Source organism: Apodemus sylvaticus, chromosome 8 (assembly GCF_947179515.1).
Source record: "Apodemus sylvaticus chromosome 8, mApoSyl1.1, whole genome shotgun sequence".
NCBI lineage: Eukaryota > Metazoa > Chordata > Mammalia > Rodentia > Muridae > Apodemus > Apodemus sylvaticus.
In genome coordinates, this window is record NC_067479.1 from 13,496,382 (window position 1) to 13,511,859 (window position 15,478).

Consider the following 15,478-nt stretch of genomic DNA (forward strand, 5'->3'; position numbering starts at 1 on the left):
TTTATATTCGAAACAAAAAACGCACTGAAATTTTTTGCAAGTAAGTTATCATTTAAAATTATCTAGAAATGGACATAAATGAAAATGCATTTTGAAGCAACTGTTTTCAACAAATGCAATACATACATAATGCAGAAAATGAAGATGATTTCATCCTCAAATATTATCATGCCATATGTAGAGGAATCATTCCAGAAACAATGATAATCAATTATTGTCACTAAATTAGGATCCCAGCTGACGTATACCCAGTAGGAAAAACTTAAAAGCTACATTTATTTTAGTTTTCCATAACTGATTTGATTATTTTCCTTTTTTAAAAATGAAATTAGTTAGGGCTTTTTACCAAACTTGCAAAAGACACAGTAGAGGGAAAAAGTTCTGAATTCTAGAATCACAACTGCATGTTTTACTAAAGCTATTGGTTATTGTGTGGCTTGCCATCATATTTAAGAATTGTAAATACACTCTCATTATTTGTGGCACAAACTTAGTTCACATTCCAACAGGGAGCAATAATGATTATATGATTCAAGTTAATAGTAAATCCAAATATCACATCCAGAGTACATTTACATAACAGATATATTTTGCTAGAAAAAATATTAAAGGTAATTGTTTTAAAATATTGTACATTGTATGCTAATTTTGTATTCTTAGAGGAAAACTTTAAAAACAAAGAACATATGAAAAGCTTGTGGACTTCCTCATATTATTTATTTTGGGAAGTATACAACCAATTTAAAGCAAGTTATCAGCAACATAATCTGCCACTCAATCAAAAAATGTATTTTATGCACTATTTTTATGTTCAAATAAATTGACATCATTCTCAGTACTTCTGAATCATACTTTTAGATTGCACTCTAATTATAAAAAATTAAGTTTCCCTAGTTATTGCTTCCATCCTCAAAGATGATCTTATTTCAACTGTTTTTTGGGGATTTTTGTTGTTTTTGTTTTGTTTTGTTGTTTTTTGTTGAGCTGGCCTTTAGTACTCTCTTCAAGTAATCAGAACTTGAACATTTTGCAAGCAGCAAATGGTACATGCTATAACCATCATTTTCTATGGAAGTAAAAATAAAGTCCAAGTAAGTACTGCAGCTTATCTTAGAGAATGTGCACCAAAACAGCCTAAGCTATGTTTCATCTTTGGAAAACACCAAGTAATTTTTTAATACGTAACCTGGGCACTCATGCATTTCTAGCATAGCATCAATATTTTAGCATAGAGCTATTCTCATTTTTCTTACATTTAATTTAGATGTCTTTAGGTTATAAGCCTAATAATTATATATATATATATAGTCAGTGTACTCTGACAAACCATAGAGCAAGACCTTCAAACCCATGACGTTGCCACATATATTCTATGTCACAGGGACAGATTTTATTTAAGCTTCTTTGAAATTCAGACAGACAATGTAATATTATGTTAAACTGCTAGGTTAAGACTCTAATGAAGCTTTTGCTTCTTTCTCTTGCCTCTTGCTCTCTTGCTCCGTCTCTCTCTCCACTCCCTTCCACTGTTTCTCCTCATGATCATGGCCAGCCTCTACTTTCTCTTGGCCTTTCTCTGCCTCTACTAACCTTTAACTCCCCTCTGCATGCCCTGAATAATCCTATTCTATACTTAAAAAAATACTCTATGGAAGATACTCCACTAGTCCAAAAGATGAGCAAATCCAATTCCAGCTTGTCTAGAAAAACAGATTAGTTTGTTCTGATGAAAGAAATCCCAGAGTTTATTAATTTAACTAGTAGGCCTCCCATTGCATTAATTACTGTTTATTCAAGTACAATGGAGTATATATGATAAAGCACAATTGGGGCTATATATCAAATCAAGTTTGTCATTTAAATGCACTAACAACATCTTTTACTTGTTAAAGATTCCATGTATATATGGTGATCATCAGGGAGTGACAAGCTTCTAATGACAATTTAAAATCCACATCTCCTCTCTCACTCTGTCTTGCCAGCTCAGTATTTAATCAGCAGGTGTGGCATAGCTTTTACTTTCATTTAACAGAAAGAGGTTGGATTAATATGATTGAAATTAATTAGTTAATTATAGATCCACACCAACTTCTTTTGTTAAAAATGGAAGGCTGAGAATGATTCTCATTGCAAGAATTTAAAACAACAATGATACTGTTTCCATAAGTCTATCTAACCTTGGTTACAGAGCTTGCAAAAGATAAACATGCACAAGATACAATGAGACAAGATGACTGTTCCTATGTGTAAAATTTGCTGATCAAAACAATATGGTAGCTGAAGAACAATTAAATTGGGGTTAATGCTATCTTTTGAATTTTATTAAAATGCACAGTTACCACACTGCAAACATACAGCAAGTTTGGTGTCAATGTCCAATATTAAGCTTTGTTTTCAATGAACTATACAAAATTGTCTTTTAAAGTATCTAACTTGAGAACACTAGAAATTGTCATTAATAGTACAAATGACTTATAAGCAAAAGTTAAAAGTATTCGTTTTCTAAACCACTAATTCTTGTATATATGTATGTCTTTAAACATGGTTTGATAATGAGTTATTACAATAAATCTAAATTGAGCTGAAATAACTTGAAGTGTTAAAATATTTCTAACAAAAATATTTCTAACAATGAGCAAAATGCCAATACTTTGTTCAAAGCATCCTAAGCCCAACAAGCTCTCAGTGAGCCATGGCTGCACCTATGAACATTTTAAATTAAAAATATCCCTCAAATACTGGTTCAAAAGTTCGAGTTTTATAAACACATCTAAATTTTACCCATGTAGCTGTATATTTATGATAGAAATACACAATATTTGGTTAGGTTTACTGATTATTACCCACCTACAAATCATTAGACAATTTTATTTTAACACATTTCTATGATAATGCTTCATACAGTAAATGGCATTCTGATATTTAGTAGAATTATGTCTGACATACTTTGCAATATGCAATATATTGACATATTTTTGTTTTCTCAGAATTGTAGAAAGCCTAATGACAACATTTGCATCATGTTTATTCTCTGTGAAACATTGTATTTTGCTCTTCCACAGCATTTACAAGAAAAACCTATACCACTCCAAATTTTTAAATTACGTGTTACTCTTCTTAGAAATATATATAAAAGTATTCATTTTAATACCAGTATAGTTACCGTTAGATAAATTTGATCTGTGACTTTTGAGCCAAATGGTCTGATAAAGACAAAAGAAGAAGAAAAAAAGCATTAGTATCGTGTTTCAAGCGTGCATATTACATCACATCCCTTTCTTTCCAATCTAATATTCTTCAAGGCACAAAACATAAACGATTAATTTGAAATTCCAAAGGAGCAGTACAGGAAAATTGAATATGCAATGAATCACAGCCCATCTGCTGGTTCACATCAAACATGGTGACATACTCTCATGGACATATTATATGGGCAGTACAGTTGCAGAAAGACATTAGGATTCATTTAAAAATCACAGGAAGATGAATTTATTCAAGGGAATACAAATAAATATAAGATATTGGATATAAAGATTAAATTACTTTAGGCACATAACTATCCAGCTACTTTAGTGTTACTGCCATGTTTCTGCATTGTAAAATGCTGGAGATCCTTAAGTCCTTCTTGAACTAAATGAAAATACGTAATTGGATTAACAGTTTAGTTAATACATTTATAACATTTTTCTCTTTCAAAGTCAAGTGATTAAATGTGCCTGGATTATAGTATATAAAGGTGTTATTTCACTACGTTCAGCTTGATTTCAGTACATTAAAATTTTATTATTAAAAAAATATAGTTGCAACAACTTTTTCACAGCAGCAAATATTTTAACTTTGACTTATCTAAAAATAAGTACAAGAACATACTTCAAACTGAATTCAAAGTCTATTTGGGTTCTGCTTTATTTTCAGTAATATGTAGTCCTGTGATCTGGGAAACAAGAACACTGAATGGCCAGTTTCGACATTTCAGACAAGGACTAAAGAATTTTCCCTCAATCCCTTTCTATACTGGACAACAACAGCAACTACAGAAATACATGAATAAATATATAAATAAAATAAGAGAGAAAATAAAAGAGGGAGAGATGTAAAGAGAAGAAAAATCGTAACAGAATAAGAAAAGAAAATAATATGTAACAGTCTCAGTTGCTTGCCAAAAACACAACTGAATATCAAGAATACCGCCAATGCGTGAGGTGGAAATCTTAGTTCACTGTTCCTGCTGTGCTTAAGGAAAGCTATATGGGAAACAGACATGACATAGATAGGATAGACATGATAACCCATTGTGCATGTGTGGAGTTTTGTTTCACACACTGATACCAATAATTAAATGAAAGTAGCTATAATTCAATGAGTGACATTTCTATCACAATGTAAATTATGGGAAAGTCTTATTTAAGATCATTGCAGTTTTTACATTATAACCAGAGAAAATAAAAATCATATCTATATCTACTTAAAAGTATGTTTACATAAGATTATGCAAAATATCTAAAAGAATAATCACAAAAATTAAGCCTAACTTGCATTTAAGTTTTGTTTGGTGACTGAAGCAATGTGTGCTGTTATCCAAAAATTTGATGGGGAGTATTTGCAGGGCACCAGAACCAATCAAATACAACTGCACATCTAATTTGATAAATTATCAGGATAAAGATGAAACAACAAAAACAAAATAAGCAAATGTACACATTTAAACTTATATTGTGTGTGGTAATATTTTTTGAAGCATGTATAAAGAGAAAGATAATTTTCATGTATTCTTTGCAATATGATTCTGAACAATTTTTTCCAACTTTGCAAATTGACAATGAATCCATTTTAACCTCTTAATTGGGAAAAGTTAACAGATTTTAATGTAACTTTTGTTAACAACCCACACAATAATTTTCAATTTTTCTGTTTTAAAAAATATAATATTCTAAAAATCTCAGATTGTATTATAGAAAAAGAAAACAGAGGGAATTACCAAAGGAGACCACAGGAATTAGTGCTGATTTAAAAAAAAAGTTAATTGAAAATATATTAATAAATTTTCTTTGGAAGTTGTATTGTTCAGCCATATGTCTTGATGGTATTTATGATTTAAGATAAAGACTTGTTATATGCAGGGTTCTAAATGGCATCAGTATTTTATAATTTATAAAATGCTATTGTATTTGAATGTAAAATACTGTGAAAGCGATAATAGCACTTTCAAAGGAAAAAGTAACACAGTCTGTAAAGAAGTATTATCGATTACACCAATGTGAGATGCTGCTGTTTCGATTGCTTGTAATCCTTGAATCTAAAACAGAGGAGGTAGATGGAGCATCTGAGATAAGGTTTCATTTCCATGGTAATACTGTGGCACTGCTAAACTTATTCTCTTTTTCCTTTTGGGCACATACTTGGGAGAGCCAATGTGGAGAGTGGATAGCTCTGTGGTCCTGGTAAAAGCAGCGTTAGGGTTATTTCATTTTTTATAATTCTTCAGGAAAACGGTGTCTACCATTTCAATCTGAATTGAAGTAGTTACTGTCAATTTGCTCATGGGTGACTGCTGCCTCTTTGTGGCAGAACGCCATGGCAATTGTTCCAGAAACAGGAAGTTCATAAACAGTGCTTGATACTGCCCACGTTCTAGGTGAGACCGTGCAGAGACAGCAGTGGCAGTGAAGTGCTGCTCGCTTTTTGAGTTTCAGATTGAGCCAAACACTACCTCTTGCTAAATGCTTGTATAAATTCACTGGGAAGTTTCTTTTCCCCCCAGGAGTGCAGAACTAATACCTACAAGCATCCCAAACATTTATGACATCCATCATCTTTAGATAAGGTACCCTTCTAAATTAATGAACAATTTCACACAAGTTAAGATATGAAAGTCCTCAGGCTGCATATCCAGCTTGGAAAGGACAAATATAAAACTGTGTAGGAAGAATGAGAATTGACATATTACTTACCATGATCCATGCATGTTCTAGAATCACACTCCAGTGAGAAAACATACAGTTGAAATATCATTAATAAACATATTCAGTGACATTCAGAAATAAAATGATTTTTGAACCAACACATGGAAATTTTTATAATTAGTGGTAACTTATTCTTACTAGGAAGAAAATAGCAATTAGTTCCTAAATTGTGAATAAGGGGTGGTTCTATCATCTCAAGGAATCATTACTTAAATCCCTCAAAGTTGACATAGTTATCAAGTGTTTATTCAGAAACTATTTAAAAAATTACATGTGCTGGGATACATATGAGACTGTAACAATAGCAGTTCTGTCTTACAGAGATCCTGTGTGTCATTAGCATCTGCCCAGAGGGGTAAAGACATCATACAGAGACTTGTACAGCCCATCATTTGGTCTTCTGAAGTGCAAGTGCACCTGGGTCTGGACAAATGCAACTGGGTTTGGTTACACATCAAAACATCGGCTACAATAGTAGTCAAATCAATACATCATTTTGGTTCACTAATAAAAATACTTTTTCGAACTTCTCTGATACAACCAAAAACGTCTACACATTTCTCAATTGAACAAACCAATTCATTGCCCATCTTTTTTCCTTTTATATACTGGGATACATTCAGCTTGATTTTTTTTCTAGTTTTCTTTCTTTCTTTTTTATTTTAATTGCGGGTCCCATTGGATGGGTTTTATGTACTTTTAAAGACTTTTGCCATTAAGTGCTCCATGCCTTTAAATATTTAATAGGCCTTTCTGATATCACTCTCGTTTTGGAAATGCAGCTCCTCCTACAGTGCAACAAAGCCTCTGTGAAAATCATAGGCTAAATAGTGAAGGAAAGAGGAATGCTAAATGTGCATATAAAAATAGGTGCTACAATAAAATATTTGTATATTTCATCAATAAGTTATTTTGACTAATCAATTATGGATCATATAGCTCTGTAATTTTAAGGATTTGTCCACATCTACAGTGAGCCTTTCTGGATCACAAGATTTTTTTTTTTTTTTAATTCAAACGTCCAGAATGCATACAAACACATCCTTTAAAAACAAAGGAAAGGATTGAGGGGGGAAGGTGGGAGGGGTGGGAGGAGGAGTGAGAGAACAAACTTCCTATTAACGTTGGGGTGTGCTAATCTCTCAAGGAATGCCAAGGCTCTAAGGAGAAGAGAATGAGAGCAGGAGCAAAAGGATGAGAAGAATCTGAGCTGCTTCCACCCGCACCCTTCTCAGAACTCCAGAGATCCGCCAAAGGGACCACAACCTGTTTCCAGTCACTCTTGATGCAAATCGCCCTCCAGAAAGCCCTTCTGTCTTCCCCCAGAGACAAGAAGAGAAAGTGATGTGCCTAGTTTACACAAATGTTTCCCGCGTGTAAAATTAAGAGGAAATTGCACACCCTTTCAGTTAGCTCCCACCGAAGCTGAGAATCCCGTGCCAAGGCACTTCGCTCTAAATGTTGAAAACGACACAATTAATCAAATGTGTTCACCGAGTGTGTCTGCTTGTTTGCTTGTTCTAAACGCAAAAGCTCCAATAGAGTTTCTTTGTTTTTAGAACTGACTAAATGTGGTCTGTTTTTCCAGCACTTCGAGGTAGTCCGGCTCAACATTGAGTTTTGCTTTTAACTCCAGGTACTCGTTCCGGTTCGGTTCTACAAAGACAGCACCCGGAGGGCTGTAGAGCACCGGTTCCCGCAGCCTGCTCTCCCCTGCACTCGGGTGCAAGTACTGATGGGGTCGTCGCAGGTCATAGTTTGGGGAGAAAGTGTAAGCAGCCGGGCTGCATGGGAACTTAGGGTATTCCGGGAGGCTGCTGCCCGCAGGGGTAGTGGAGCAGTGTTTGTCTGGCTCTAAAATGCCCCTGTAAAAGCGATCAGCGTCCTGCACCGGCGACAGTAGGTCCTCTCGGGGCTCGATGGTGCTGACGCTGTAGGCGGGGCTCCTCAAGTGGTGGCTTTCCCGCCTCTCCTCCTCCCCAGGCTGCAGCTGCAGCTGCGGAGGGGGCTGCTGCTGGGGCTGTTGCGGCGGCGGCTGCTGCTGCTGCAGGTGGTGGTTGCTGCTGTAAGTGACCTTGAGCTCGTGCAGGTCTTTGTAATCCTCCACGGAATTGCCTTCTCGAGACCGGTAGATGGGGTTTTTGCACATGTGGCCCAGTGGGTGAGGGATGTATTCATACACGTGGCCCGCGGGAGTCTTCACCTTGGGCAGCGCAGGCCCACGATGGTGCACGTGTGCGTGTGGGTGGCCACCCCCGCCGCCTCCTCCACCCCCATACACGCTGTACTGCATGTTGAAAGAGCTCACGTCGGAGTTGTTGGTACTGGTGTGGTCGCTCTGGTTCTTTTTCCTCCGTTTCATCACCAGTACAAAAAGGCCTGCTGCCACAAAGACAGACATGATGAAAACCAGCAGCAGACTGAGGATCAACACCGATAAGGGCACTGAAGAAGCCCCCGTCCCAGCACCTAAACCTGCGGGGGTCCCAGTGCTGTTCAACCTCACAGCTGGCGTGGCTGCATTGGTCCGGGATGGTACCTGGATGGAAGAGGGCGTGGGCGTGGAAACCACCACATCAGAGTAGTCTGGACATAGCAGTTCAGACTTGATGGAGCGCATGTAGGTCTCGGCGAATTTCTTAGGCGCCTTACAGATGACTTCGTCCACTAACACTCCCACTTTGAGCTGCTCAATCCACAGCTTCATGCCCACCACATCGCAGGTACAATCCCAAGGGTTGTCGTGTAGATCTATTTGAATGAGGGAAGTCAGCTGATCCAAAACTCCACTCACTGGCAGGGAGGTGAAGCTGTTACTCCTCAGGTTCAGCCTGAGAAGTGTCAGGCCAGAGAAGACACCTGAAGGCATGGCCTGCAGTTGGTTGTTATTCAAGAATAGCAGCTGGAGGTTTGGGACTGGATCAAAAGTCCCAGACTGGATCTCACGGATGAGATTGTACTGGAGGAAGAGATACTGCAGGCTCTGCAGGCCATAGAATAACTCTGGGCTCAGCCTCTCAATCCTGTTGCCGTTCAGATAGAGGCGTCTCAGGTTGCCTAGATCCCCAAAGGCCCTATCCTGGATCATGGAGATGCGGTTGTTGCCCAGGTGCAGGAGGTCTAGCCCCGTGGCTTCCAGGAAGTCTGTTCTGCGCACGACAGTGATGTAGTTCTCTGTTAGGTACATTTTCTTGGGATTGTAGGGCTTGGGCTGCAGCTCTGCGATGCTCTCGATCTTACGCTCCTGGCAGTTGACATTGAGACCCAGGTCAGAGATCTGCAGGTTGCAAGTACATGCAGTGGGACACTCCAAAGGCACCGGGGATTTGGTCTGGTAGGCTATGCTGGGGCCATAGTTACCGTAACCCAAGTCTTTAGAGGGCTGCCTAGAAGTGGGGCGCACTCTGGGTTTGTTGGGCTGGCGGGTCCCCTTAGGAGGCTTCAAGGGGGGTTTGTAAACAGCGGAGGAGGAAGTGGCCACAGAGTTTACAGAAGCTGGGGTGGTATGTAGATACCCCGTGGTGCTTAAAGGAGTCTGTGGCCTCATCTCATAGTCAGAAATAAGTTTCCTTGGACAAAGTTCCTGCTTGGATACCTCATCCAAATCCCTGCCGTGTAAACGGAAAGGGGTCTCACATACCACATCGCCCACAAGGGCTGAATAGGAGATACTGTCCAACCAATCCTTGAGAGAAATTAGTTCACAGGAGCAATTCCAGGGATTTTCCTCCAGCTGTAATTCCACAACTTTATCCATGTGTTGCAACAGCCCCACATAGGGCAGAAGTTTTAGCCTGTTTCCCCGCAAGTCCAAGTGCGTCAAGGGCACAAAACGGAAAAGATTGTTGGGTAAACCTGACAAGAGATTGTCATTGAGGATAAGCACCTGCAACATGTGCAGTTTCCCAAAAGCATTGGGTTCAATGACACTGATGTAATTGTAATCGACCTGCAGGTATTCTAAGTTCTCCAAGCCAAGAAAGGTATCATCTCGCAGAAGTTCCAATTTATTATTGTTTAGATGTAGTCGCCTCAAACCCCGCAGCCCATGGAAAGCCCCAGTCTCAATGTCTTGGATAACATTGCTACCCAGATGTAAAATTGAAGCTCCAGTGTAATTAACAAACTCATTGGGATAGAGGCGGCTCAGAAGGTTTCCAGACAACAAGAGGTGATAGATTGGGAAACGGGGAGGGCTAATTTCAGAGAGACTGATGATCCCCCGGTTCTCACAGCTCACAGTTAAAATGCCGTCCTTTTCCTCACAAGGACATGCATTGTCACAGATTTCCCCATAATAATCGATGGTTTCTGCACAGGAAAGGACGAGAGATGTTACAGCAAATGCTAGAGTCTGCAGCATCCAGCTATGCATTTTTCTGTGAAGGTCCTGTTCCAAAGTTACTGGGGGGCAGCAAACGTGCATTTTACCTCCTGCAAGGGAGAGAGGAAAGAAGGAAATGACAGAGTATCACACATACACACACACACACACACACACACACACAAACATAAAAAAAAATTAAGGGGGTAGTCATCAAGTCTCTCTTTCCTGATAGTATTTCTCTGAAATCCAGGAGGACATAAGTCCATGTATAGCACCTCCTCCCTTGTCCAAGTGGAATATTACCAAAATTGGATATTCATTTTGGTTCGAAGTCTCATGTTATTTTCTAATGAGCATGCCACCAAATTTTCTGCTCTTTAGAAATTAAAGGCCGATAAATTCCTGTGTTACTGTTCTCTGCGCTCTTCCTATCAAAACTAATCCATAAATATACATAAAATGGCTGTCAGTACAGTTTCACGGCTGCAGTTTAAGAAAAAAACAGCATTTTTTTAAAAACAGGATTCTCCATCTTACCTATACATCCTGTTCCATACTTTCTATCAAAATCTCTTCTGATAACAGTTTACTGTTAAGGTCTCCCATCTTTACAATCAAGCGCGGGCCACCATACTTTGGGCTATTTTAAACCACAAGAAACGTAAGGGTAGGAATGTAAAGAATACTTTTCAGAAGCAAAAGGATGTAAGATCATGCATCCAGAAGGGCCAAGAGAAGCTTTTAAATCACCAGTTGTCCTCTGGTCGCTGAGAATGGAGGTGTGAGTGTGTGTGTGTATGGGGGGGGGGGCGTTTTTCTCTTTGCTGGTGGACTTCACCACAGCTAGTGAGCACACCAGACGCCCTAATTGTATGCACCATGCTGCTTAGCAGCTTTTCTTCTGGAGCGCTCAGCGACCACTTCTCCTCATTGATCATGCCAGCGACGCTACCAAACCACATCTTTAACCACTGTAATAGTTCTGCACGATGGATTACAAAGAACTCAGCAAAGGCATCCGCAATCTCGGAGCAACTCTGAATACTGTGAGCTGAAAGAGGACGTTCCTACTGCCTACCCGGAAGGAGCTGAAAGTAAATCACGGACCAGGGGCAAAGACTCTATTACGGGGGGGGGGGGGGGGGGGGCGGGGCTGGGGGGATCCAAGTCAGTTTGCCATGGCATGAGAAAGTAGCCCCTTTGAAAGAGCGAGATTTGGAAGGAACCTTGCCAACAACTCCATCTTTGAAGTTGCTTATTACATTTAAATGCCAATGGTCCCCTCCCTTATTTTTCTTCCTCACAGAAAAGAAGGCTTGAATGATTGAGACAAAACTCAGGCAAGTGTCACAGGCAGGTCAGTGTTTTACTATCTGAGTATTATCTCCCCAAGAGACCACTCTGCAACCTCTCCCCTTCTCTTTTGTCACTGGAGGGATTCTTTTGACTTACTACTTTGGGTTGACAGAAACACTCTTAAAGGATGCACATAAATGGGATTAATGTGCTAGTGTCGCTTTGGGGAGTGTAGATAGAACTGTTGGGTTCTGAAAACCTATGCCTTTTCTCCCATCAACCTTATATCTGCCTCCCTACCAAAACCTAACGAGAATCTCAAACCAGAAGTAAAGTCAAGAGGTTTCTGAAGCACCAGAACCTTGGAAACCATGATCACCAAGTCGCACCAACCCGCCTGCTTCAGAGCGTCTGCATTCGCACGCACATGTGCAAGTGTGGCTACGAATCATTCACATTTGGCTACCCAGACGTATCGAGACCAATTGGTGGAGCCACAGTACAGAAACGTCCCTATTATATCAAACCTCCCCACCACCACCTCAGCACGGCAGACGGCTTGGGCTTTAAACACCCTGGTATGAAAGCAAAACGTTTACCTTGAAATCTGGGTTCTCCACTGGATCAAATGTGCACATCCATTCAGCTGGGTTGGATCCCCTCCCCCTCCCTCGCGGCGCTTCCCCGCCCCCATTCACCTCCTTCCTCATCTCAGAGCCCATTGTAAATTGTGTCCAGGCAGTATTAAATTCGAACGTTTACAACTTTAATTCAGTTCTGGTTAGCCAGGGTCGAACAGCCTTTTTCTAAACCTCCTCTCCATTCGCCCCCTCCCCCGTCGTCCCCAGCCATCAAAGGAGACAGAAGATTTGAGAAAATAAAGTTGAATGGGCTGGGAATGCTAACAGACTGACTGGGAAAAGCAGCGCCGATGTAAAATCGCGGGTGGACCATACATGCTCGATTTATTTTTTAAAAAATGAAAAGAAAAAAAGAAAGAAAAAGAAAAAGAAAAAGAAAAAAAGATAGAGGGCGGGGACGGGAGGGGAGCTGCATTTGTTCACTCCCAAAGAATTTAGAGCCTGGATCACCGCCTGCCTATCCCTGCATTAAGCAGCATGGAGCCGCTCCGGCTGGAGCCCAAACCCAGGCCGGACCGGTGGCTCCCGGTACAGCTGCTGGAACCGCTCGGGCAGAGGCAATCAGAGTTCCAGGACGCGAGGCTCCCCCTCCCCCACCCCGCCCCAAAGCAAAGGAAGGGTAAAGGGAGGAAGAAGGGGAGGGAAGAGGTGAAAAGAAAGCCACTTCGCCATACCACACAGACACACACAGAAACCGCTTTTGCAAAGTAAACCACGGACTTACCCCGTCTCACATCTCAGGGGCCCACTCATCATAGCTACCCTTTAGGAAAACACCTCTTTGGGGTGTGCACTGATTTTTTTTTTTTTCTTTTCGAAGCCGAGGCAGGCACAGAAGGCTGCCAGCGGTGCGGGCTGAGCAGCCTGAGGAAAGCGGCACCCGGACGCCGCGCCGCTAGCCCGGGGCCGCCGCCGCGGTGGCGACCGCGGGTTCCGGGGCTCCCCCAAGGGCTCTCCCTGGCGCTCTCCGCGGTAGCCAAGGCGGGTAGTGGGGTGTGGGGTGTGGGGTGTGGGGGAGGGGACGGCCGGCGACTCGCTGGAAAGGCAGCTCGCGGCTGAGGCTGGGAGCCGGAGCCGGCAGGGCGGGGAGGGCGCAGTGGGGAGGGGAAGTGGGGAGACCGAGGAGGGGGACGCGGAGCAGGCTGCCTGGCCCCGCCGCCTGGCCAACGTGCTGGTCAGCCCGGGCGAGCGCTCGCACCCGCTCTCACTCACGCTCCCTCGCACCATCGCTCCCACGCGCGATGCCCAGATCTCAGGGCCCCCACGCCGTACCCCCTGACCCGGCTGGTACTTACTGTTCCCATCTGCACTGGGGGCAACTTTCTCCGACCCAGCGATGGCAGCCGCCCCCTCCAGCCGCCTCGGGCTCTTGGCACCCTCCGGCCTGGGATCGCGCGGGCCGCCCTCCCCTCCCCCCTAGCCTCTCCGGGTCGGCGTCTTCACCACATTCCCCCCTAGTCAGTGTCGCACGCCCCAGGACGAACCAGAGGGAGTGGGGCTCGAGGGTGTGCGTTCATCGCCCGCCTTCTTCTTGCAGCGCACACTGTACATGGTAGTGAGGGGGCGAGAAAAGGTGGTACTGGCCCCCGGGCTGCTTCGGCGGCGGTTGCTCCGCTGTGCTCTTCTCTCCCACACGCCAGGACCACCGGAGCCTGGATGCCTCTGTCCCCAAGGCAAACCTGCAGTCGCGGCCCCTAATTAGTATTTGAAAGGCTCCTGCATCCTCTTGGCGGTTTCACCGCTCCCGGGGTTTGCAGCGGATTTTTGCTATCCCTCCCCAGATGCGGCGCACGATCCTCATTATTTGCAACTCTTTATCTCCGACATCCTTTAAGGGGTCCAAGGGGGTAGGAGCAGCGTGACTCTACGCCTGTGGCATGTCCTGGCAGCTTGGACGTTCTAAAAAAAAAAAAAAAAAGGAAAAAGAAAAAAGGAAAGAAACTCAGGAAAAGTCACGTCTTCTCTCATGGGATCTGAGAAGGCAGTCACATCTGCTGGGTAGCGGGTGCAGGGCCCGGTCCGCGGCACTTGTTTATTGTCGCGCTGCTGGTGCGAGCCAAGCTGCAGCAGACATGATGGGCCCGGGGCGAAGCAGGCGCCCAGTGGCCGGTAGATGGCAGCCGAGAGCGAAGGCGTCCCTGGGCTCTGGAGGCAGAGCCAGAACCCCCTTAGATGTCACATTCGTGGAGACAGAGGAGTCTTGGACCATGTGCGCAACTGGAGCGTAGGAGTGTGCAGTCGTCTTCTTGGAAAGGAAGGACTGGAAATAACCCTGACAGTGTTAGGCTTGGTGGCGATCAGGGACAGATGATCTTACCGGTAGCCGTTTGCCCAGATGCTTCTGCCCTTTGGAAGAGTCTGTGTGGCTGTGTGAGTTGTCTCCAGTAAAGGACCCTGGAGGTGTGGCTCGCCCTAGCTTTAAAGAGTGTTATTTTTACCTTTTTGTCTTTTTTTTTTTTAAGAATCACTTTTTCTAAGTATGTCGGAGAGGTTGAGCAGAGAGAAAGTGAATACACTAAGCGAACTAGAAATCTGGAAAGAACCGAAAGAGAGGCAGTGTCTGTTGACAATTTACTTGAGGAGTCACCTGCTGAAGTGCTGATCACCTCTATAGTAAGTATGACTGGCTTATACCAGGAAACCAGACACCTGCCTCCCCTAAAGGAGGCCTGTATATTCATAGGATGTGTTTTACGTTTTAAGAATTTTAGGCCTGCAGTCTTCACAGGGAGCAAAGGAAAATTGTTTGGAGTTAGTGGCCCAGAGCCGGCTGCTCATTAGCTTCATGCTAGCTCAGAAGGCCAGTTTTGCCATGCAAGTGCATTTTACTTTTGCTATTCTGAAATTGTGTTTAAAACATAAAGAGAATTCTCTCAGTTTTCATTGATGGGAAATTATGGTGGTTATAATCTGATTAAACGTGATTGATATTAATAGATCCCAGAGGTAGTACTTACATATTTGTCTATAAACAGATCTTCACAGCATCTATCTATGTTCAATTTTAAGGGCTTATCATTTAGAGGTAGTGAAACTATTTCAATATTTTGATATTTGTAATGATTTTAACATTTCTTCTACTTAAATATGGCGAGTATATATATATTAGCTAAGCCTTAAACACTTTTTGAAGCAGTTTTTGTTTATTTCATGTAAGTTTGGGTGCTCTGCGAGGGAGAAAGGACTGACGTAATCTGTGATGTCAGTTGATGAAAATCTTAGAACACTATTAAGTTAGCATATTCTAGCAT

At 42.3% G+C, this 15,478-nt stretch overlaps 1 protein-coding gene and 1 pseudogene across 1 annotated transcript; both read right to left on the minus strand.

Annotated features, from left to right (window-relative positions):
• Nucleotides 1-7,227: 7,227 nt before the first annotated feature.
• Nucleotides 7,228-13,909, minus strand: Slitrk5 (SLIT and NTRK like family member 5). The gene is made up of 2 exons (XM_052190500.1): nt 13,712-13,909; nt 7,228-10,397 (listed from the first exon to the last, which is right to left on the minus strand). Exons 1-2 carry the CDS (start codon nt 13,776-13,778, stop codon nt 7,519-7,521), a joined length of 2,946 nt encoding a protein of 981 aa, XP_052046460.1. The 5' UTR covers nt 13,779-13,909; the 3' UTR covers nt 7,228-7,518.
• A 53-nt stretch (nt 13,910-13,962) lies between these two features.
• Nucleotides 13,963-15,478, minus strand: part of LOC127691143 (ubiquitin-associated protein 2-like) — a 149,930-nt pseudogene continuing 148,414 nt past the window's right edge.